Below are 23,397 nucleotides of genomic sequence, written 5' to 3'. Positions count from 1 at the left end.
TTTATGCAGTCAGTGCCACTATATGACTATGCTGATAGCCGATCATAATTTTGAGGTGCGATGATAGCGCAAATCTACAGCGATTACGCTTAGTGATCCCATTCCTGGCTTTCTTTGTGGCCTTATACTCCCTTCATGTCTCTACTAGTCTCTGCCAATGTGTATGATACCGCACTAGTGTGCTTCCAAGCATTTCATATGCTGCGGTAAACGTGGTTTCAAGAGGCCGATAAACTTCTGCTTGAAAAGAATCAGATTGCATAGATCTATCATTTCTCCAAGCCTCTAAATGACGGGTCACCTCAGGAAATTCAAGACAATCACTTTTGCCAAATTGTGTTTCGAAATGTTTCGAAGTGTTTTCAATGGTCGTTATTTGCCGCGTCTGAGTTCTGTCTGAGCTTGAAATATTTGTTCAGTGCGCGATAGAATCAACCAGAGATTTGCCAACTTCCGCAGCCAGGCGCTTCCTTCCCTCGTCAATGCGATGTGCCAATGTGCCTATCGATATTAAATCATGAGGTCACAAGGTTTCTATTGGCTGACCGCAGTTCTGAGGCTATTTACAGTTCTTGCCACCTTCTGCTGTGCTCGCGCATCGCCACTGGCACGCGCACTGCTCCTAAGGCGATTCTTCGACTTGTCTACAACCCTAGGCTTCTACATTTTGAAACTCATGTACTAACTCAACTATCACCCCTCAGCTGTAAAACGTATGTCTTTCTTCAACAATGCAAGTAACGTCGTGGTCAATGGAGGCAACTTTACCGCATCACATCAACCACTGGCCAATCCTCCACAGGACAACAGAACGGCAGTGCACAGTAAATACAATGCACCGGCAGGGAAAATACACCGTGATGGTGAGCGTGCACATAAAGCATCAATTCTGTGTTTGTAATTTCCTTTAGACGTAGTGGCCGTTCTTCACAATCACAGTGCTCTGGCGGGTCTTCTCGACGCCGAGGAACGATTTGATGCGCCCAAATGCGACCCATCTACACGACTTGCGATCATCGAAAGGCTAACAAAGTGGGTCAAATCCGAGAGGAAATCATTGTCGTCTTCTCTGTTGTGGCTCCATGGTCCTGCAGGGGTAGGGAAATCAGCCTTAATGCAACAATTGGGACTCCTCATGCAGGAAAAAAACGAACACGCTGCGAGCTTTTTCTTTTCTCGGACCTCCACGGGACGCAATAATGGAAACTCTTTAATCGTCACTTTGGCCTACCAACTGGCTATGAACTTTCCACCCATCCGCTCTCACATTGCAAAGAACCTGAAGCGCAATCCGGGTATCTTTTCATTGACCAACAAAAAGAAATTGCAGTTATTGATTATTGACCCAATCAATAAATTGCGCGGCAAGAAAAAAATATTTCGACATCTTTTTTCGACGAAAACCTCAAAGCCACCACGTCTGATAATAATCGATGGCTTGGATGAATGCGACAACAAAGATATTCAATGTGACATTCTATTACTTATTGCGCACGCCATTAACGAACTTCATCTCCCACTTCGTATCATCATTGCAAGTCGTCCAGAGGCGCACCTGATATCTTCATTCAACAATTCGATATTTGACAAGATACCGTATACACACATTAATCTAGGGGCAGACGTGGATGCCGAACGTGACGTTCTTCTTTTTCTAACCAAGGAATTCAAGGAACTTCGATCAACTCATCCTCTAGGCAAGCATCTCCCCAATCCTTGGCCAACATCTGCTCAAATTGATACGCTCGTGATGAAGTCATCAGGAGGGTTCATTTATCCTACAACGGTGTTGAAGTACATAAAGTCTCCTTATCTTAGACCAGACGAGTGTCTCAAGGTGATCCTTGGCTTATGCTCTATCCCCACTAGTGACCGTCCCTATGCTCAGTTGGATGATCTATACTCTTATATCTTCAACTCCGCTCACGATGCTCACAAAGAGTCTATAAAACTACTCTTCAGTATCCTTGTAATTCCTCGGACAGAATATGACAATTTAGGAAACTTCGCAACACCTGCTCTTCTTGACAAACTCCTCTTTTTTCCTTTGGGCCACGTCGAGCAAGTGCTAGGAAATTTTCTGTGTCTAGTCAGCCTACAAGGCGCCCAACGCCCCATCAAACTACTTCATGCATCCCTTTCTGATTTTCTTCTCGATATAAAACGCTCCGGGGAATTTTGCGCTGACTTGGGACTTGCTCATAAGGCTCTAGCGCGTGGATACAGTACCCTGGGATTGCAATGTATGCAAGACGGACAGAGTGGTGGTATACAAGTCGAACAATCAATAATGCCATTGGGACCTCACCATTGCTACGATCTTGCCGCAGAACATAGTGAGTTTGCATTCAAAAACGGTATCCCCTTCTACGAAGCCTATGCTCAGTTGGATAAGTTACACGGCCTCGTTATACCGTTCGCTCCCTTTTTATTCAAATGCATAGACTCCCCCAAAGTTCAGCTGCAATGGGAGTTAAATCGCCATAATATCACAGATTTCCGTAGCATTTTATGTCTTTTCGACGAATTTCGGGAAGAAGCCAACGTCAGAGTGGTCTGCACTGCAAAGCCACCGTTATACAAATTCCTCATGGACCAATCGCGCTCTGGCTTGCAGATACTCACCGGAGAGCTTCCCCAGGATTGCCGCGCTATACCTTTTCAAGCAATACCCGTTGACCTATAACATCTTGGACATTTGTTGACACATTTTAGCTGTCTATGCTGATACTGTATACTCGGCCTGTACTCACATCCCGCCTGAGTATGAAATCATTGATACGAGGCGTTATCCCAATGAAATGACATTACAATTGCAAAAAGGTAAATAATATTACTCCAAGTTCTAGCCGCAAGCGTGTTCCCCCTGCCAGGGCCGATGACAAAAAGGCGGGTGTTCCTCCCCCCTCTCTTGAATGAGTATATAAACCGGTTGAAATCTAACCTTTCATAAAATGCCATATATCCTCGTCTTTGTCGAGGGGCTCCAGTTTCAATCCCGAGCGTGAGTAGTCCATGAGGAAGTCGGATAATGGAGGGCGTGCGTTGCAGATTGACCACTCAGGTTGGGTCCTCCTATATTCGTCAAAAAGAATAGGAACCAGATGTGAATCTACGCTAAAGATAATGTCGAGCTTAAAGGAATATGCATCCAGAAAGATGCCCGGCAGGTTCTTATATACCGATAAATAAGGGGTCCAAGATAAAACCTTACGATGGACTTTATCCAAAGGCGCATATGCCTCATGGAGGGGCATATTGGTTTCAGAGGCGCGCTGACAGTGGTTCAACGCCATGTCATATAGGAATCTTAACTCTTCCGAGCCCACAAAAGAACCGTGTGATGGAAAGGAGCCAGAAAGTAGTTGTGGAAGACATCCATCTGCCAGAGATTTATGAACAAGTCTGAAGTCCGCGCAAAATTCTCCAGACCTTTTTGGATCGATAAGAAAATCGGACAGAGAAGCGTGATGCAATTTTATGGGATCGTGTTCCCCTCGCAGATCAACCAAAGAAAGGAAATTTTGCAACACTTGTTCAACGTGGCCGGGAGAAAACGAAAGATTATGTGTTTAGGAGAGCAGGTGAGATGATTGTCTTTGAATATTGTTGTGTGCTGGGAACTGCAAGAACACTAAAGATAAGTTTGACGGATGTTTTGTGGGCTTCGTGGGCAGAATTGAATATATGGGAATAAAGATCATCCAGCTGTGCATATGGACAATCACTAGAAGGGGTGGAGGATAGGCCAAGGATCACCTTGAGACATTCGTCTGGTCGAAGGTATGGAGACTTTATGTACTTCAGCACCGTCGCAGGATATACGAATCCTCCTGAAGATTTCATTACAAGTGTGCTTATTTGTGCAGTCGTTGGCCAAGGGTCAGGAAGGTGCCTGCCTAAGGGATGGTTTAATCGAATTTCCTTGAATTCTTTAGCTAAAAAAAGAAAGATGTTTAACATCACCATCGGCTCCTAGATTAAGCCTATAGAGTATCTTGTCAAATATCGAGTTGTTGAATGAAGATAATAGGTGTGCCTCAGGACGACTTGCGATGATGAAACGAAGTGGGAGACGAAGCTTGGAAATGGCATGGGCAACGAGTAACAGAATGTCGGATTGAATATCCTGATTGTCGCATTCGTCTAAACCGTCTACTATGACAAGTCTTGGAATCTGCAATCTCGAGAAATGCTCGCGAATGAAAGGCTTCCAGAAACTAGTCGCGCACAATTTATCGATTGGATCGACAACAAGCAATTGCATCTTCACTTTGTTCGACAATGAAAAGATACCCGGGTTTTTATTCAGGTTACTGGCAATGTGCGCACGAATGGGTGGAAAGTTCATAGCGAGCTGGTATGCCAAAGTGACGATCAGAGAATTTCCATCGCTTCGTCCAACGGCGGTGCGTGAAAAGAAGAAACTCGCAGCGTGGTTGCCTTTTTCTTGCATGATGAGCCCCAATTGCTGCATTAATGCCGATTTCCCTACTCCTGCTGGACCGTGCAGCCACAACAGAGAAGATGGCAATGATTGACTCTCGGATTCAACCCAATTTGTGAGCTTTTTGATAATTCCGATTCGCGTAGATGGATCACATTTGGGTGCGTCGAACCGTTCCTTGGCGTCGAGTAGACCAGCTAAAGCACTGTGGTTGTGAAGGATAGCCAGTACGTCTAAAGAAATTGTATAAAAGGTGGTTTACGCGATTTCTATCGTTGACACTTACCATCTTTACCAATTTTTCCTGGCGGAATATAGTTGTTCTGTAGCGCACTGCTGCCTAAGTGAGTATGTAGTTGTTTGGACACTGCGCTGAAGCTGCCTCCATTGACCACGACGTTGCTTGCATGATTGAAGAATGTCGTTTCTGCTTGCATAGTTGAGATGGGATGGATTTGAAAGGTAGGATAGATTGAGAAGCTACAACTGGGTTACAGCCATGTATTCTGAGGCCTTAGGGGATGCAGTGCAATCATGGCATGACTGAACTATAAACACATAGCCTTAGTGTTTGATGAGTCGGGAGACTTCTGGGTAATATTTTTATCAACACCTAATGGCTGCGCTGATACGTATAATAAAGCTATAGCTCTTCAAGCAATGCTACCCTTGACCCATAACATCCTGGACACTCATTGGCGGCACTCATCCAGCCCTCATTCTAGTATCTCGTTTTTTGCATTGTTGAAGTTGAGTCGTTCGTAGAACTTTGTACAAATTGCGTGCAACAAATAGGTGTGGTAAAACGGGTTTTTTGAGAGAGTGGGTTGACGATCTCTCAACACCACCAATATAATTACCGACATGGAAATCCTTCGATACAAAAGGGCCGAAGACGCAAAGGGGTAGTGTCACTTTTCATTTGTTGAATGGGTATCTAAATCGGTTGAAATTTAACCTTTTACAAAATGCCATGTATCGTCGTCTTTGTCGAGGGGCTCCAGTTTCAATCCCGAGCGTGAGTAGTCCATGAGGAAGTCGACTAATGAAGGGCGCGCCTTGCAGGTCCGCTGCCCGGATCGGGGCTTCACATGGTCTTCAAAAAGGATAGGAACTAAATATAAATATCGTTGAAAGTTTTCATGTGGCCTAAAGGAAGATACATCCAGGCCGATTTTGAGCGGATTTTTATATACCGTTAGTAAGTGGGCCCAAGGTATAATACTGTGATGGGCTTTATCCAAAGGCGCATATGCCTCATGGAAGGGCATACCGTTTTCAAATGCGCGCTGACAGTGGTTCAATGCCATATCATACAGTAATCTTAACTCTGCAGAGCCCACAAAAGATTCGTGTGCTGGAATACAGGCAAAGGAGCCAGAAAGTAGTCGTGGAACATATCCATCTGCCAGAGCTTTATGAACAAGTCCAAAGTCCACGCAGAATTCTCCAGACCTTTTTGGATCGAGAAGAAAATCCGACAGAGAAGCGTGATGCAATTTCACAGGATCGTCTTCCCCTTGCAGGTCAACCAAACAAAGGAAATTTTGTAACACTTGTTCAACGTGGCCGGGAGAAAAGGAAAGATATTTGTTCAGGAGAGAAGGTGAGATGGTCGTTTTTGAATAATGTTCTGTGCTGGGAATTGCAAGGACACTAAAAATAAGTCTGACGGATGTCTTGTGAGCTTCGTGGGCGGAATTGAATATGTGGGAATAAAGATCATCCAGCTGTGCATATGGACGATCACTAGAAGGGATGGAGGATAGTCCAAGGATCACCTTGAGACACTCGTCTGGTCTAAGGTATGGAGATTTTATGTATTTCAGCACCGTCGCAGGATATATAAATCCTCCTGAAGATTCATTACGAGCGTATCCATTTGAGCAGGCGTTGGCCAAGGGTCAGGAAGGAGCCTGCCTAAGGGATGGTTTAATCGAATTTCCTTGAATTCTTTGGTTAAAAAAAGAAAGATGTCATGTTCAGCGTCCCCGTCTTCTCCTAGATTAATGTGCGTATAGGATATCTTGTCAAATATCGAATTGTTGAATGAAGATAACAGGTGTGCCTCTGGACGACTTGCGATGATGAAACGAAGTGGGAGACGAAGCTGGGAAATGGCATGGGCAACGAGTAACAGAATGTCGGATTGGATATCCTGATTGTCGCATTCGTCCAAACCGTCTACTATGACAAGTCTTGGAATCTGCATCGTGGACCGCAATCTCAAGAAACGCTCGCGAAAGAAACGCTTCCAGAAACTAGTCGCGCACAATTTATCGATTGGATCGACAACAAGCAATTGCATCTTCACTTTGTTCGACAATGAAAAGATACCCGGATTTTTATTCAGGTTACTGGCAATGTGCGCACGAATGGGTGGAAAGTTCATAGCGAGCTGGTATGCCAAAGTGACGATCAGAGAATTTCCATCGCTTCGTCCAACGGCGGTGCGTGAAAAGAAGTAACTCGCAGCGTGGTTGCCTTTTTCTTGCATGATGAGCCCCAATTGCTGCATTAATGCCGATTTCCCTACTCCTGCTGGACCGTGCAGCCACAACAGAGAAGATGGCAATGATTGACTCTCGGATTCAACCCAATTTGTGAGCTTTTTGATAATTCCGATTCGCGTAGATGGATCACATTTGGGTGCGTCGAACCGTTCCTTGGCGTCGAGTAGACCAGCTAAAGCACTGTGGTTGTGAAGGATAGCCAGTACGTCTAAAGGAAATTTGTATACAAGGGGGTTTACACGAGTTCTATCGTCGACACATACCATCTTTACCAATTTTTCCTGGAGGAATATAGTTGTTCTGTAGCGCACTTTTGCCTGAGTTAGCATGTGGTGGTTTGGACACTGCAGTGAAGCTGCCTCCATTGACCACGACGTTGCTTGCATGATTGAAGAATGTCGTTTCTGCTTGCATAGTTAAGATGAGATGTATTTGAAAGGTAGGATGGATTGAAAAACTACGACTGGGTTAAATCCATGTGTTCTGAGGCCTGGGGGGATGCAGTGCAACTTCATGGCATGACTGAACTGTAAACACAGCTTTTATTGTTTGATTCGGGAGACTTCCGAGTGATATTTTTATAAACACCTACTCGACGACTTTCTGCTTCCTAGTAGTAAGATACTTGCCAATGAGTAGGACTCGCTACTTGCATATCTTTCTGAACAAAGCAATGATCTGCAAAGTCTGCTGAACACGCAGGCGATAACGATGAAAAGAAGACGACTGATTGGGGATAGTATGATGTTACGTTCTGAACCTGAGCTAACCCTTGACCCTCACATATCATTGCGTCATGAAAAGACTGAGCAAAGGGTCGAGCGCAGTGTCCGGAGACAGAAATGACAGGCAAATAGAAAATGAAGCCAAGCGGAAAAAAACAAATGGCATGTTCGCAGCAGGTGCTTACATAAGGGATGGATTGGGAGTTGTAGAGAGCTGATTCACATCGTGTTAACTTGCTACTCCTGGCAGACTATCTTATTGACTAGACCATAGACTCCGCCATTCAGTCCTATCTATTCGTTCGCCACAGACCACTTCATGCCCGGGGTTGCCCTCCTCCCCAACAACCCGCCCTCTGCCCCCTCCCACAGTAAGTGGATGTCACACAACGGCCACCACAAGTCTTCATCCGTCTCTTCATCCGTCTCTGTCTCTTCAGCTCCCACTTCATCTACTGCAAACGGCCAAAGGCTTCCCAACAGCAGCACCAGCGGTGGTCCAGGCTATGCGGACAGTCCCATCTCCGTTGCGGACATCAAGAACAAGGCAAAGGAGGGCGTCCACAAGGAGGCGCGCGGTTTCTCCGCCGTGACCCTCATCCGGAGCTCGCGCACCCAGGTTCTGCTTGCAAAGGACTACGAGGCCAAGGGCGACCTGCGGGCGGCGCTGGGATCATACATCAAAGCTGCGACCCTCGCCAAGATGGCCATGGATTCGCCAGAGTACATCCAGGAGTCCAAGGGCAAGAACAGCACGATCAGGAGGGAGCTAAACGACCTGCTTGCGGTGCGTACCGTTCGCTTGTATTCTATGTACATTCTGAGATCCGCTTATGTGTATGGTGACGATGACAGAACGATGCCCGTGATATCAGTGCCCGCACGAATGCTGTCGAGGAAAAGCTGAAAGCCATCGAAAAAGCTCAGGCTGCGTGCGTGTCCACTCTCGTCCCATGCTTTCTATTTCGTTTATCATGATATATTCAATGCAGTGAGGCAAAGGAGCAACCGGTAGGCGCATCCATCGCGGATCGCCTGCGCGCACTACAGGACAACGGGCTCTCGCTCGGCCCAACCAAGTTACGCGATCGGGACAGCTACACCAGCTCCAGCAACCACAGCAGCACCAACCATAGTCACAATAATAGCATCAACCTACCAACGCCCCCCGCTGCGTCTCCGCACTTCCCGTCAGTTCCGCAGTCTCCATATGCCAGCAGCTTTAGCGGGAGCAATTCCGCTGCCAACGCAAGCTCAAGTAGCAGCAGCAGTAACTATTACACTAACGCTAACGCTAACGCACCTCCGCTTTCCCCTTCCATCTCAGCATCTACATCAACGTCTTCACAGTCCATCCATGCCCTCGTTAACCCCAATTCATTCGGCCCGCCATCCCCGCTATCTACACCCAGCTCGTCGCCCACAACCTCGTCCGTGCTCAAAAGCAGTTATCCGAGTACCAGTGCCAGCAGTAGCATCGGTCGGAGCTACAGTAGTAGTAGCACCGGTGGTGGTAGCGGGAGCAGTAGCTATGGCAGCTACAATTACGACAAGGAGATCTCGGGATTCAATCAGGCATTCCCGTCAATCGACGAGCTGGATGAGGATCCGGCATTTAACAGTGCGCTAGCGACGCTGCCCTCTGTTCCAAGCGGGCTGCCTGGTGCTGGAGCGTCCGGGTCTCCCAAATCTAATACCTCAACATCGACGTCGACATCAGCCTATGCCAACCTCCCCGCCGTCCCGTCGCTACCTAGCAAACCCTCCAAGGAATTCCGCAACAGCAGCAGCAACGAACCAACCTCGCCTTCACCCCTCGCTGCGTTCCGCAACTTTACTGTGCCGATCGAGCGTCCGTCGAGCACGCCCATCTCGCCGACCGCGGTGTTCGCCATGTCGAGTCGGCCGCCGTCACCTTCGGGTGGAGGTGGGAGTGGTGGTGGAGGTGGAGGGGGGTACCCGATGGTGAATAACAGGTCGACAGCACCGCATCGCCCGTCTGGGCTGTCGAACGGGATCAGCAGCACCAGCACGAACGGAACGCCAACTACGAACGCCAGTGGAAGCGGGAGCGGGAAACCGCGGACCCCTATACCTGTGCGCAACACGGCGTTCCCACGCGAGCTGCAGATGTATTTGCAGGACCATAATGTGCTGGTGGTGGATGTGAGGACGAGGGAGGAGTTTGACCGTGAGCATATCAGGGCGAATGCGGTGGTATGTGTGGAACCTAGTGTGTTGATGCGCGATGGGTGAGTGACTTTCTTCCTTTCTTTTTTGTTTTTATTTTTGTTTCTTGGTGTGGTTCTGTGGATTGCGGTATGCCTTGTTGTTTGCTCTGGGAATTAGCGTGATTGGATTGGTTGATTTGAAATGTACCCCTATCTATTTTCTTTTTGCTTATTAAAAATATCCTGAGCGTACATTCTTTTACTGATTACTGACCAAATTTCTACGTCCTCGTCATTGATGCAGTGTCGACGCAGAAGCGCTTGAGCAATCCATGGTCATCGGCCCGAAACAGGAGCTCTCCCTCTTCGCGAACCGCGACAAATTCGATCTCGTCGCCGTGTACGATGCATCCTCCACGTCCTTCGCCTCCTCATCCTCATCGCATGACTCGCCGCTGGGCATCCTCGTGCGCGTGATCTTCGAGCGCGCGTTTAGGAAGGTGCTAAAGCGTATGCCGATGATGCTTGTTGGTGGGCTCGAGGCGTGGAAGCGCGAGATTGGCGAGGTTGGTCTGATTAGGGGCAGTGGGAGTACTCCTCCGGGTGCAGGAGGGGTTGGTATGGATATTCAGAAGCCGGTTCCAACGAAGCCTGTGGGTGTGGCGCAGAGCTATTCAAGTGGAGGTGTTGCGGTGAATATGACGGGCCAGCAGCAGCATGAAGTGTGGACGCCGCCGCAACAGCAGCAGCAGCAACATCGCGTGTCAATGTCGGTAGATCAGTCGGGGCACACACGGTTCGTACTTCTTTTGCGAAAAATAAAATACACGGAAGGTTAAAAGAGAGCTAACTGACAAATGGTAAACAGAGCACCTGCTGACACGGGATACAATGGTGCTAGTGGGTCAGACCGAGGGGACAAAAATCTGCAGAGACGCCCAGCGATGCTCCGCCCGAGTTCGGGCTCCATCTCGTTCTCGAGGAGCTTGAACGATGGCCCCTCCTCCTCTGCGAGCGGGATGGGTACCACGGTTCCTGGGTCGGTGTCCGTATCCGCTTCAACATCGACGTCGACATCAACGATCTCGTACCCCCAGTTCGCGAGACACATTTCATCGCCGCCTGTATCTGCATCGGGCGGGTACTCACCCTCGCCGGTCACGGTCTCGAGTGCTGGTGTGGTGACGAGCGCGAATATCACGTCCACGAACCCGTTCATCTCGCCTCCGCCAACGTCCGTGCCGTCGCCGTCGCCTTACGCGTACCCGTCACAGTACCAGTATGACATTGCGTCGCCGCCGCAGGCGTCTATTAACCCATCGCTGTCGCGCCGGCGGAGTGACTACATCGACCAGTCGCAGGAGGCTCTGTCGTTTTCGACTGGCGGTGGGAGCAGCAATGCGAGAGCGCCGATGCAGATCGATTACCCGGATTTGAGTGCGGGTATGGGTGGAATGAGTATCAGCGGCATGGGCAGTGCTGGGTTGACTGGTATGGGCATGGGCCGCATGGGGCTCGCGTCACCGCCGCCGAACGTGACCATCCCGCGCCCGCCTCCCGTTGCCGCGCCGCCGTCGGAGCGGCAGGACAACCGGCCGCGGGTACAGCAGATCACGGGGTCGAGCCTCAGCGGTTCTGGCACTGGTGGTCTGTATGCGAATGGGAGTGTCAACGGCAGCACGAGCGCACTGGTGCTGGGCGGGCCGAAGCCGCCGCGCATCGCGTCAGACTATCCGGTTGCCTACTGGCCCGAAGTGAATGTGGGCACGTCTGGTTTGAAGAATTTGGGTAATACGTGTTATATGAATGCCCCGATTCAATGTTTGAATGCGACGGTACCGTTCTCGAGGTTTTTCACTGGTGCGTAATTTTTGATTTGTGAGTGTTTTTGAAAAAAAGCTTTTTGGCTAATGAGTTTTTTTTTGCCTTTTTGCTTTTGCGTTTGATGATGATGATGATGATAGAGGGCCGATGGAAGAGCGCGGTTAATTATACCAACCCGTTGGGCACCAAAGGCAAACTGACGGGCGTGTTCGCCAAGCTGCTGCATGAGATGTGGGGTGGTGATTCGTCGTACATTGTGCCGACTGATTTCCGGGTTCGTTCTATCTCTTGCCTGACTCTCCTTTCCCCCACGTGCTTACATCCCGTATTCATCATCCAGCAATCAATATGTCAGCTCAAGTCGCAGTATAAAGGTTCTGAGCAGCACGACTCGCAAGAGTTCCTGAGCTTCCTCATCGACGGCATCCATGAGGATCTGAACCGCATCATCGCCAAGCCGACGTATACCCCGTCGCCGGAGGAGGAGGCAGAGCTCGAGCGGCTCCCGCCGCAGATCGCAAGCGACCGCGAGTGGAGGGCGTGGCGCTCCCGTAACGATAGTCTCATCGTGGACTTTTTCCAGGGACAGTTTAGGAATAGGCTGGAGTGTTTGACGTGTCATACGGTATGTTCTTTATTTTGTTCAATTTTGAATGATTGGAAGAAGGATGTCTGATCGATGGTGATGGTGGGTTGCATGTAGACATCTACTACTTATAATGTGTTTTCGATTTTGCAACTCCCTATACCCCACGCCAGGAGCGGCAAGGTGCCAATTGAAAAATGTCTGGATGCCTTCTTCAACGAGGAGGTGTTGGAGAAGGATGACGCTTGGTATGTCAAATTGGATGCCTCTTACATGGCATTATTGTTTACTTACATGACCCAAGGGACTGCCCGAAATGCAAAACCAAACGACGCGCCTCGAAAAAACTCTCGCTCGCCCGTCTGCCGCCGATACTGATGATCCATCTGAAGCGCTTTGAGGCGAACGGCCGGTTCTCCGACAAAGTCGACACGTTTGTTGATTTCCCGATGAAGAGCTTGGATTTGACGAATTATATGCCGCCACCGCTTGCGCCTGATGCGGATCGGTCGCAGTTGAATGGCGGGCAGCCATTGTCGCTGGACGACCCCCGGACGCAGCTACCACCGTATCGGTATGACTTGTACGGTGTGACGAATCATTATGGTTTCCTTAGTAGTGGGCATTGTATGTCTCTTTCCTGTTTATCTTTGGGTTATTTTTGGGTTTGACTTAAGGCTTGCGCTGCGAATAGATACCGCTTTCATTGCCTCACGAGGAGGATGGATGTACTGCGACGACAGTAGCGTCAAACCAGTGGATCCCAAACAAGTAGTGGTACGTCGTATCAAAATAATAAAATAATAATTTCACCGAATCTAATACAACCCGTTTATTCTATGTAGAACCAAAAGGCATATGTCCTGTTTTACAAACGCGTTCGACCCTAGAGTACAACTAGTTTATTCTCATATTTTCCCCCTTTCTATCTCTCTATTTCTCTCATTCTGCCCACTTCGTATTTACCCATACCTGCCCTCCTGACTCTGACCCAACCTGCAACGTCGATGTAGCTGTTTTATCCCCAAGCCATTTGTATACTACCCTTCGCATAACCCCTCTTTTTTCACAGTAGGAACCCACTCAAGGATATGTACTTTATAGCTAATCATTCGCCACACAGTACACGTATCGAAGCATTGACATGTTATGTCGCGTCGTGTCCGTCCATGCCATACAAAATACACATGCAACATCACATCACCATAGGTGATGGTGCTGATACCACAGGCGCCGCCGCCGGGGAAGCAGCCGCCGTATTCAAGCTCTCGCTCCACGTGAATTTGCACTGATGGCACATCCAGTCGCCCTCGAAGCCCTCCAGCCCAGGCAGTGCGTTCTCGCCCTTGGCCGCTGCGCTGGGGATGCGGTAAAACGCGGGCGAGAACTGGGAGTGGCACCGTCTACATACGGGTTCGGGTTCAGTGGGGATGATCATCGGAAGGTGGTGGTAGTACGTGGTGCTGCCGCCGAATTGGACGTCGTTGCGGAGGCTGAGGATGGTGTCGAGTCTGCGGGCCTTGCGCAGCAAAGCGTGTGCTTGTCCGACTGGCGCCTGCTTGTACGACCGGCAGTACACTTGCAGTGCAGTCTGTAGAGGAAGAATGAGGAAAAATAAGATGTTTTTTTAGCAAAGAACTGGGATAAACAAGCACATTGTGAACATACCTCGCCGCCTTCGTTGGTCTCGCAGATGTCATAGATGTCGCGTTTGCTATGATCGTGATCTTTGCATGAAACGATAGCGTTCATGCATCCTGTTTCGCCTTTGAAATTGACAGTGATTGTCGTATCTCGCCGACTACTCTTCACCTGAAAAAAACGAAAAAGAAATCGGCCAGTTAGTAGTGTAGACTTTGAGGCTTAGAAATGTTGATAACGCACCGGTTGGATCTCAAACCCAAACTTATGCCCCTGCTTCCACGCACAGGACGGATGGAATTCTTTGATGCAGTCGCTGCAGCGAATGGCGGCACCTTCCGTTTCTCCACACAAGCAGCATCTCTGGTTAAAATCGGTATTCATTTCTAGATAGTACAGGGATGGAAGAAGACAACTTACGGTAGTCCATTTGTGGCGGACAACGGTGTTGACCCCCTCGACCAGCCGCAGCCGAGATGGGTCCGTGAAAGAGAGTTCAGGCGTGAAAACAGCGCATAGAACGTGCACCCATCCTTGACTCTCCGTTGGTTTGCAGGCGCGTAGAAAGTTGTCCGCTGGCGGCCACGGCTTCTTTCGTCTGTCTTCGGGCGCAGAACGCGGGCAGAGCAAGCAGTCGGGATTCTGGGAGTAGATATGATTAGAGGTAAGTAAAATGGGATTAAGCTGGTGCTTACTATCGAAGCTTCCAGAGTTTCCTCGTTCTCGCAGAGTTCGCATACCCAAGCATCTGTCGTTGAATCGAGGACCGCGCCGCATGATCCTTTTTGAAAAATGAAGTCATAATTAATGATAGTTGACGACAAATGTATTGTAAAAAACAAAATCTTACCCGCATGTACACGGAATTGACATTGTTTGCATTTGAGCACTTTTCCTGGCGGACCCGTTCTTTGGCACCCAAGGCATCGGTTCTGAGGCGCGATTGTGATAACAGGCGGTGGTGTCGATTGCGCAGATATGCTTGTCTGGAAAGCAACAGGTGAAAACCACAGAAACTGTATAACATGGTACTGAAACGTACTCGAGGCCGTTTCGTCGATGGCCCAGCCAACGGCGTACCCTCCCTCTTCTCGCGCGTCTTCGTCGTAGGCACCGACTCCTCACGCAACGGCCGCACATTCAAATCCGCATATTTCCTCCAGTTCGTGCCGCAATTATCACACAGAATGTTCGTTGGAAGGCCTTTGGGGGCCTTCCACCACATCTTACTCTCGCGCGTCCGGCACGCGCCACAGCTCGGCGTCTTGGACGGCTGCGCGATGATCGACGACTCGTCGTCCGCGTGCCCGACGCGCTGCCCGTCGTTCGCCTCCGCAGGCGTCTTGTACTGCAATCGCACAGGTTTGGCAGGCGGGCCGGCAGCCTTACGTCTGCGGGTTTCTTCGCCCAGTTTCTCGGCTTTCCAGTGTCCGTAGAAGCGCACGACTTCGGGCATGCTGCGTGAGACGACTTCGTCGCGCACGGCGCGTAGCTCGGCACCGTGTTGTTGGATGGCATCTTCGAAGGCGACGACTTCTTCCCGGTTCCATTCTTTGTCGGTAACGGGGGTTTCGTACTTCTTCCACTACAGCAATGTGAGATTGAGTGATGTAAGAAAAAGTGCAGTGTGTTGTTGAGTATGAGAAACGTACCTTTTCTTGATGCATCGGAGTCAATTTGACGCTGCTCATGGTTCCCTCCATGATCGCCTCAGATAATTTCTTGACCACTTCTGTAAGCCAGTCCACGCTGGAGCGGATCTTTGGGTCTTTTGTAAGACGATCTTTGATCTCCTCCGCTGCATTACTCGCGTTAGTTGAGAACTCAACAAAACCCAGAGGTAAGAGGTTAAAAGGCTAACCTTCGGCCACTAAAAAAAGGAGTGGGGTAATTTAGTTATTACGTAATACGTTTTAAATAGCCGAACACGCACATTCGGACTCGGTAAGGTTGCTGAAAATACCCAAAACCTCGACTGTATTATCCAACCCTCGCTCTTCCATGTCTGTAAAGTATGTTAATAACTACAAATAAAGCGGCAAAAAAACCTCTTTACCTGGTGGAGGATTGAAGGGTTGTGGGTCCAAGGGAACATTGGCTTGGTATTTGGGGCCAACACGAGATGCAGTTCGGGGAAAGATGAGATCTTCGGGGTCTAATTAAGAAAGAGCGCCTTCAACTCTGCCCGATATGCCGCCCATCGTATCATACGCACCTAGAGTATCCTCTGCGACTGTATGTTGTCTATTGGAAAATGGCACTGTCAGTACCGAAGGGGATGCATATGCACTGAAGTGGAACACACCCGAAATATCTGAAAGGCCACATATTGAAATGCTTCACGGGAAGGTTTTCCTCTTTCTCGGCAAGAGATTTGTCCTTGCGTGGTCGGCCTCGTCCTCTAGCTGCTGGAGCGTTGGATTTGATCTTTACTTGGACGGGGGTAGCATGTCGGAGCTCATGGCTGTCGACCTGTTCCTCATGCTTCCGCGAGCAAGGGGCACAGGTCCAGCCATATCCACGAGATGGTTTGGCGATGAGCGGAGGTTGGACACATTTCATATGGAAATATTTCTTGCATCGGTCGCAGCGGACAGAGTCGGCGCTAGCAATGGAGTAGAGGTCGCGATTAAGCTTTATGTACGGTTGCGAAGGGGTCTGTAAGCTGGGATTTACCTTGGACACCATACCTGGCATGTATCACACAGTCGGATAGTGTCTGTGAGGTCTGGAATGACCTCTTTTTCTGCAACAACATATTCGTAGCGCGAGATGAGGACGTCCCGTATATGGTCAGGGACTGGAGGAGTGTGGGTGGATCGGGATTATTCATGATTAGGTAATTAATGGCACAAATTGGAAAGAAAGAAATTGGCAAAAAGGGTGCTTACGGTTGCGGACGTCATGGGAAGGAATGACCTCAAACTCTTTCTTTATGTATGGGTCAAAGAGGCGATTAAAGTAGAATCTGTCTGGTCGTTTCTTCCAGCCAGACAAGTCGGAAATTTTGTCTCTGTGGACCACGTGGCACTTGGCGCGTAGTTGATTGATGTCGCACACTTCCGAATATATGGCTGCGAGTAGCAGACGAGGGTCCGCCACTGGGCGGTCGCTCACATCGCTGGGACGATAATACCAGGCGAGACGGACTCGGGTGTACAAATAATTCATGCCTTCTAGACCTTTTGGTGCGTCCTCAGGGGGCAAGAATTGCATTATTCTCGCAACAGAGTAGGGGGTCCCGTCGCGGGAATCCCAACTAGGCGAACAGTATACATGGTCTTGGAAAAATAGGTTAGTGGTTGGAATGCATTTGTTGAAGCAGCAGAAGCACGAATTTACCATTGACTTTGACCAAATCTCCGTTTTTGAGATAAACGGGGTGGGACATGAGTGGCAATTGAGCGTCGCTGAGCTTCAAATACCCAGCGGAGACAGGAAAAATAGGGAGAGTATCGGTATTGTGGCAAATATGCAGGAATCAAAATTTAGATGAGGCGTAATATTATGTGGGAGGAAGGGAGAATACAAGGATGATGGAAGAGATTGATCTGGAGAGGAAGGTGGAGGAGGGGAAACAAGAGAGATTCATACTCCGACAGTGCCCATCAACGCAAACCTCGTCTCAACACTGCACCGCTATATGGCCTGCTTTCGATCAAAGTCGGGTCTGTCATGACTCTATGTCCTCTATGTATTTTATTTAGTGCGCGGAATCCATGTCATACACTAGATCCCATCATCGCAACGTGCACTGAATTTTGGCAAGAAATCGGCCACTTTAATCAGATTACAGGCAAAGTGGGGATTGGGCACAGTAGTACACTTCCACCAAGAATAGACATGTGCCACAGGGCCAATACCCTGCTGATGATAAATCCCACCAGACAGGATACCAACAGTGTGTATGGGGCATACTGCTAATAATGGAGGTGCTTCTATCTCAAAAGGTTTCGCCTCGACAATGGGAACGAGACCGGTTATACAGACAGCAACGGAACGGCAAATCCATGACCGTATCTGAAGAGCTGTTTGTGGAAGGTTTATTGCTTTTCGGGCCCCTCAAGCGCCTACGTGTTCGGGCACAATGATTGGCGAGGCAGCAGATGGCAGAAGAAAAGGGCATAGTGTGTCTGGTATGCTTTCAGACGGCTAGCTAAATGAAGGTGATCCCATTCGAATCGAACTCTGTGGCGAGCATTGAGTTTTATGAACGTCTCGAGTCCGGGGTCAATGAGGGCTCGGCATATTGGAGACAGGCACAAGCCAATGAGCTGCCGCTTAGTCAGGATTTGCCGGGCGGCGGAGACCCTGATCGGTCATGGATATTCCTTGGCGAGCACATTCACAAGGGGTGTCTCGTCAACTTGTACGACATCCACAACGCCGCTCTGGGGTCAAGCACTCTGCTACCCTCGATGCTAAAGTGGTTTGCCCAATTTCTCTCATCGAATACCCCTCCTCAATGGACTGAGGATCACTATACCAAGTCCTCCCTCGAACTCAGTGCCGAGAAGAATACCCAGGCCTCTCCAGTCCCTTCGATGAATACCCCAACCACCTCTACTGCAATAGATACCCTTCCTCCACCTGCAGTACAGAGCCTCTCTTCTTCCAACTCCAAGGCTCGTCGAAAAAACAAAAAGACTGCCCGTGTCAAGGGACTTAGCGTTCACTGGGCGAGCTTCAAAAAACGCATCGGCACCGGTACTGCGCCCGACAGCAGTTCGCTCTTCGGCGAGAGTGCTGTTGAGAGCAACTTTACTCGGAGGTTGGAAAGTGCTGAAACCTCCGACTATGTGGATGAGGTCGTGGTCGATCGTAACTGGTCAGAGGAAATCAAGAGTTCAATATCCCATTCCGAGCATGGAGGAAGTCCGGAGAAGACAACCAGCCACCCTCCAGACCGAGGGAACAGTGATCATGAGAGTATCGCAGACGACAAGTTCTGGAGTCTCTCCATGCCTATCACTTTCATGCGATATCGCGCTTGGCCATTGTTTATGGAGATATTTAGTTCGCGCTTTCTCGACGATAAAGCAGAGCAGCATTATGCCCAGGTGCGTTGATTCCTCCGCCGTTAGTTTGTAAACGTTGGTCTCATTTTCCGATATGACAATGTAGGAAAGCTGGTTCCTCAAGAAATCTTTGGCACTCTGGGCATCTCTGTGGCTCATCTGCAACTGGGTACTGGGATGCATCTTCATTCCTCATAACCCCATAGCAAAGCTCGATAAAGTGTTTTACTTTGGCGTACGTCCATCTTTCTCAACGGTGAAATCAACACTGATTGTACTTCTCCCAGGTGGCACCGTTCCTGAGCTTGCCCATTGTGTGAGTATTCTGCTAAATTTACACACGTACTGTTTTGCTCATATTCTACTAGGTTTATGGTGATGTATGACTGGCCGCGAGATCGGCCTTATTTTTACCAAATATTCCTAGTTGTTTCAATATGGTGTTGGTTCGTACACCCGCAAACTTCTTTGTGCTAATCCTAACCAGAATTCTAGGTCGTTTTATCAAGTCATTTTTATGTATGTTTTTGGGAGATTCTCTTCTTTTTCCCTGGCTTATCTTCGCCAAGTATCGTCTGTGGATTCTATACCGCACACCCCAATTGCCAGAACCGGGACTTCATGGCTACATTTTATTATACTTCGGTCCGTAATTTCACCCTCTAGCCACGTTCTGTGGAGCTGATTGTGTTTTATCCAGGCGTTGCAAACCATTGCACTCTTTGGGCTTAAGCTCAATCGATTTCCAGCGGCTTTGGGTGCACTTATCTTCATGCTGTTGTGAGTCACATTTTTCCTTCTGTCCCACATGCCTTTTCAAATGGGATCTGAAAACCGATGCTATTCATAGCGCGTCGATAGCTATTATACCGCACCGAAATACATGGGGCCGAAGTATGCATTTATCAAAATCTTTCGTATATACGCTTACGAGTTCCCTTAGGCATGATCAACTTTTTCTTCTTTCAGACATGTAAGTCGACATCCTGTGCTCCTGCCGTACTTCATTCCAGCTGACAAGTGACGCAGTTTTAATTTACGTACATTACGTTCGGGAAAGCGTGAGTTTTGTTCCGTTGGGGTTTGGTCATTGGGTCTTCTTAACAATTCAAATGGCCTCTAGTCTGAAAGACGGCTATATACGCTTCGGGATCAGCTAAAAATCCAGTTTAAGGTATACTCTTTTTAGAGTGCTGAACTCACTTGTGCAACCCTGCTGACATTGATGTATTTTTAGGCTACTCAGAAGGCTCAGATCAACGAACGAAAGGCATCGGATTCGAAACGGCGCCTCACTTCGTAAGTCAATGAACGTTTTCCCTGTGACAGTCAACACGTACATTGAAATGCTGATTGTAAATTATGATGCAGTTATGTGTTTCATGATAAGTTTATTTGACATCGGCCTGTCAGGCTTTTTTTTGCTTTTTTCTAATTTTGCTTGGGATAATTACAGGTGCGAGTACCATTGAACACAGCGCGTGAGTTATTATTTTTTTCTATGTGAGGTATCTATTTTTTGCGTTGCTAAACTTATGGATTCTGTAGTCCTTGCGGTTCAGAACATGGAGGCGTCGGGATGCGTTGCTAAAGACCAGGAAATTGAGTTCCACGCGCTTTGCGGCAGTTTGAGCATGATGTCTAAAGGTACGTCATATTATTCACAGGGTCATGTCCGAAGTACTTCCTTGCTAACCAAATGATTTTATTTTCTTGTCTTCGCGACTTTTAGTTTTGAACGATGTTCTGGACTTGTAAGTCCTTTTTTGTTATCGCGAGGTGAAAGAGGGGGTATATGATGTAATGACTACCTCTTTCGGTTTTAGCAATCGGATGGATAGTGGCAAGTTTGAGTCCGCTTCACGGGTATGTGGATCTTGCACTCGCTTTTATTTTTGGCGTGGTGGGTTTGAGCTGACCTGTGACATTGTCGTGGTCTTTTTTCCTTGGTGTGCGCAGCCGTATGGATTCCACCAGGTCATGCGATCGCTTTTTGTGCCCTTGCGGCTTGCGACCGATGCAAGAGGGCTGAAATTCGAAACGGAGCTTGACCCTAATATTGATTTGGTTGGTTTCTCCATTTGTCTACATTCGGCTAAAAGGTTGACTTATCGTGTAACTTGTGAAGGTTGCAAGGAAGGCAGCGTACAAGGCGATGGGCGAGTCCAATGAGGCAATTCGGAAACACATTGAGGAAACACCAAATGTGGACGGGGTGGTCACAGGCGACGAGACACGGCTGCGGCAGATTATAACCAACCTTGCTAGGTATGTCAATGGATTCTTCATTGTTAATTCGGAGTATTGTTGTTAAGTATCTGTTAAAACAGCAATGCATGCAAGTTTACGCCCTCTGGCGGGAAGCTATCTATCAAAACGCAGCTTATCGTGCCCAATATACCACCAGACGCGGATCCACTCGCGGACCCGCGCGAGGACCTGCTGAATGTTGCAGCAGCAGCAGCCGCTGATGCTACTAATAGCCAGCGGCCCCTTTCAACAGATTATCTAACCCAGCATAATATTCAGCATGGGAAGCCTCCAGCACCGCTAGAGATGATTGTAGTTAGAATTGAGGTGTCGGATACGGGCTATGGGATCAAAGCGCAAGATATGGCCCAGAGCAAACTGTTTTGTGAGTACTATTCTATGTTTAGGTTCTTGGCTTGGGTATTGAGTTTGGTTTGTTTGTTTTTGAATAGCTGCGTTCAATCAAACTGAGCAAGGAAGACAACAAGGTTTGTACACGGTTAAATTTTATTACACTTCGATTACCGGGACACTTATTTATGGATACTTTTTACTTTAGGCGGCAAAGGAACAGGTCTCGGTTTGGCGCTTGTTCGACAAATTGTCAAATTAAGCGGAGGAAGATTAGGTGTGCGGTCGAAAACCGGTGAAGGCTCGACGTTCTGGGTTGAGCTGCCTCTTGGAGTCGGCACGAAAACGTTCATAACAGGACCGCCTGAACTGCCTGATGGATCGAGTTCATCCGACTTGGACACTCTGCAACGTACCGGCGCGAGAATGAACCATCTGTCGGATTCCGCGGACGGTGTGGCGATGGCGGTCGATGCTGCTGCACGCAAAGCATCAAGGTCCAGAAAAATATCAAGGACATCCCGGTCGAACGCTGCTATGCAGGGAATTATGGAGCAGGGTATGTCTTTCCTGTCGCCTGTTGATCATTGAAACCATGCTTATTTTCTCATGACATTTGTGTTATTGTAGGCGGCCGTGTAGAACTCGTGTTGCGGGAGCGTGCCTATAGCCGTGGGACCAGCCCGACAATCGCGTCTCGGCCGAAAGATAGTGTAATAGCGGTGGACGCTTCGCAAGCGAGTGCTTCTAGCAGTGCAGCCATACCTGAGGATGTACCGACTAAACCGCCAGAAGAGTTGTCTGATTGCGTTACACCGAAGCAACGGCCCTTGTCTCCGGAGGGTTCGTCTGAACGGCCTAATCTTACAATACCCATTCCTTCGAGTTCAGAAGGCGGCGGGGGCGGGAGGATCCAGCCAATACGGAGACCGACATATGTCCAGCTGCCATCTCCCAAGAAGTTTACGATGGATGAGGAGAATGACGGGCAGCAACCACTACCGACCGAATCTGCGGGTTCGAGCTATTCTCAGCATTCGAGCGACTCAAAGTCATTCAACAATTTGAAAATGTTTGACAGCAACTTTATGCGCGGCAGTCCGTCAGCTTCATTTACTGCTCTCAACATCGAGCCAGGAATGCCTGTGCTAGTGGTGGACGATGACCAGCTGACGCGGACACTGATGAAGCGCATCCTGACGCGTCTAGGTTGCACGGTGTCGTGTGCAGAGAATGGCGAGGTTGCACTAGAGATGATTCTGGGGCAGAAAATTGCGTTGGGCTCGACGCCGTCGAGCGATGCGTCGGGCAATGCAGGCCCGATTCTAGAACAGCAGCAGGAACAGCCTGTGTTTGATGAGGGAAAATATGCGGTTGTGTTTTTAGATAATCAGATGCCTGTTATGTCTGGGCTGAAGGTGGTGGAGAAGATGAGGGAGTTGGGGAGGACTGATTTTATCGTTGGGGTTACAGGTCAGTTTTTTGGCTTTGATTCTGGCGAGGGTCTTGTGCTCATACCTTGTGATCGTTCCTGTTGCAGGAAATGCGCTACTTTCTGGTGCGTCAATTTCGCATGAATGTTGCGATAGCTTATCTTTGAACGTGAATGCTCATGTATACTTCTTTATTTATATAGATCAGGAGGAGTATTTGGAGGCTGGTGTTGATCGGTATGCCTTTCCATCTCATTTCTGATGTTTTATGACAGCTGACCGGGATGTGTAGTGTACTAACGAAACCAGTTCTGGAACGGAGTCTCAGAGACATATTAGTTCTTGCTGATGAAAAACGAAGAGGTGTTCAAGAGGGAAAAACGCCATAATCTTGGCATGGACTCATGGGGCTCTCTTCTATCTGATGCTATACGAAAA

General features: G+C 48.7%; 7 protein-coding genes across 7 annotated transcripts; 4 read left to right on the top strand and 3 right to left on the bottom strand.

The window, feature by feature from the left end:
- Positions 1-715: 715 nt before the first annotated feature.
- Positions 716-2,686, top strand: JR316_0007831 (uncharacterized protein; the record flags this gene model as incomplete). Its single annotated transcript, XM_047893553.1, has 2 exons — positions 716-863; positions 912-2,686. 2 exons carry the CDS (start codon positions 716-718, stop codon positions 2,684-2,686), a joined length of 1,923 nt encoding a protein of 640 aa, XP_047746868.1.
- Positions 2,687-3,564: 878 nt separating this feature from the next.
- JR316_0007830 (uncharacterized protein) lies at positions 3,565-4,884 on the bottom strand (the record flags this gene model as incomplete). The annotated part of the gene is made up of 3 exons (XM_047893552.1): positions 3,565-3,938; positions 3,967-4,680; positions 4,734-4,884. 3 exons carry the CDS (start codon positions 4,882-4,884, stop codon positions 3,565-3,567), a joined length of 1,239 nt encoding a protein of 412 aa, XP_047746867.1.
- Positions 4,885-6,272: 1,388 nt separating this feature from the next.
- On the bottom strand, positions 6,273-7,289 carry JR316_0007829 (uncharacterized protein; the record flags this gene model as incomplete). Its single annotated transcript, XM_047893551.1, has 1 exon — positions 6,273-7,289. One exon carries the CDS (start codon positions 7,287-7,289, stop codon positions 6,273-6,275), a length of 1,017 nt encoding a protein of 338 aa, XP_047746866.1.
- A 715-nt stretch (positions 7,290-8,004) lies between these two features.
- JR316_0007828 (Ubiquitin carboxyl-terminal hydrolase 4) lies at positions 8,005-13,156 on the top strand (the record flags this gene model as incomplete). Its single annotated transcript, XM_047893550.1, has 12 exons — positions 8,005-8,056; positions 8,126-8,472; positions 8,541-8,617; positions 8,678-9,937; positions 10,161-10,652; positions 10,725-11,716; positions 11,821-11,954; positions 12,021-12,305; positions 12,384-12,514; positions 12,571-12,840; positions 12,944-13,043; positions 13,112-13,156. 12 exons carry the CDS (start codon positions 8,005-8,007, stop codon positions 13,154-13,156), a joined length of 4,185 nt encoding a protein of 1,394 aa, XP_047746865.1.
- Positions 13,157-13,461: 305 nt separating this feature from the next.
- On the bottom strand, positions 13,462-17,123 carry JR316_0007827 (E3 ubiquitin-protein ligase SNT2; the record flags this gene model as incomplete). Its single annotated transcript, XM_047893549.1, has 15 exons — positions 13,462-13,857; positions 13,935-14,078; positions 14,151-14,270; positions 14,328-14,549; positions 14,603-14,688; positions 14,758-14,893; positions 14,950-15,492; positions 15,560-15,705; positions 15,769-15,777; positions 15,841-15,912; positions 15,964-16,062; positions 16,123-16,151; positions 16,213-16,512; positions 16,584-16,707; positions 16,799-17,123. The coding sequence occupies 15 exons, from the start codon at positions 17,121-17,123 to the stop codon at positions 13,462-13,464; spliced, it is 2,751 nt and encodes a 916-aa protein (XP_047746864.1).
- A 944-nt stretch (positions 17,124-18,067) lies between these two features.
- JR316_0007826 (uncharacterized protein) lies at positions 18,068-20,228 on the top strand (the record flags this gene model as incomplete). Its single annotated transcript, XM_047893548.1, has 12 exons — positions 18,068-18,967; positions 19,032-19,160; positions 19,213-19,241; positions 19,294-19,371; positions 19,421-19,444; positions 19,495-19,570; positions 19,626-19,705; positions 19,776-19,819; positions 19,869-19,898; positions 19,955-19,986; positions 20,049-20,099; positions 20,163-20,228. 12 exons carry the CDS (start codon positions 18,068-18,070, stop codon positions 20,226-20,228), a joined length of 1,539 nt encoding a protein of 512 aa, XP_047746863.1.
- A 43-nt stretch (positions 20,229-20,271) lies between these two features.
- Positions 20,272-23,348, top strand: JR316_0007825 (putative histidine kinase 1; the record flags this gene model as incomplete). The annotated part of the gene is made up of 14 exons (XM_047893547.1): positions 20,272-20,280; positions 20,382-20,406; positions 20,474-20,572; positions 20,658-20,679; positions 20,752-20,791; positions 20,885-20,992; positions 21,054-21,193; positions 21,256-21,560; positions 21,628-21,663; positions 21,735-22,085; positions 22,157-22,999; positions 23,067-23,084; positions 23,163-23,196; positions 23,252-23,348. The coding sequence occupies 14 exons, from the start codon at positions 20,272-20,274 to the stop codon at positions 23,346-23,348; spliced, it is 2,127 nt and encodes a 708-aa protein (XP_047746862.1).
- Between the last annotated feature and the right edge of the window lie 49 nt (positions 23,349-23,397).

The sequence above is a fragment of the Psilocybe cubensis genome, chromosome 7 (genome assembly GCF_017499595.1).
Source record: "Psilocybe cubensis strain MGC-MH-2018 chromosome 7, whole genome shotgun sequence".
Lineage (NCBI taxonomy): Eukaryota > Fungi > Basidiomycota > Agaricomycetes > Agaricales > Agrocybaceae > Psilocybe > Psilocybe cubensis.
This window is presented reverse-complemented; position numbering and strand designations above follow the sequence as displayed.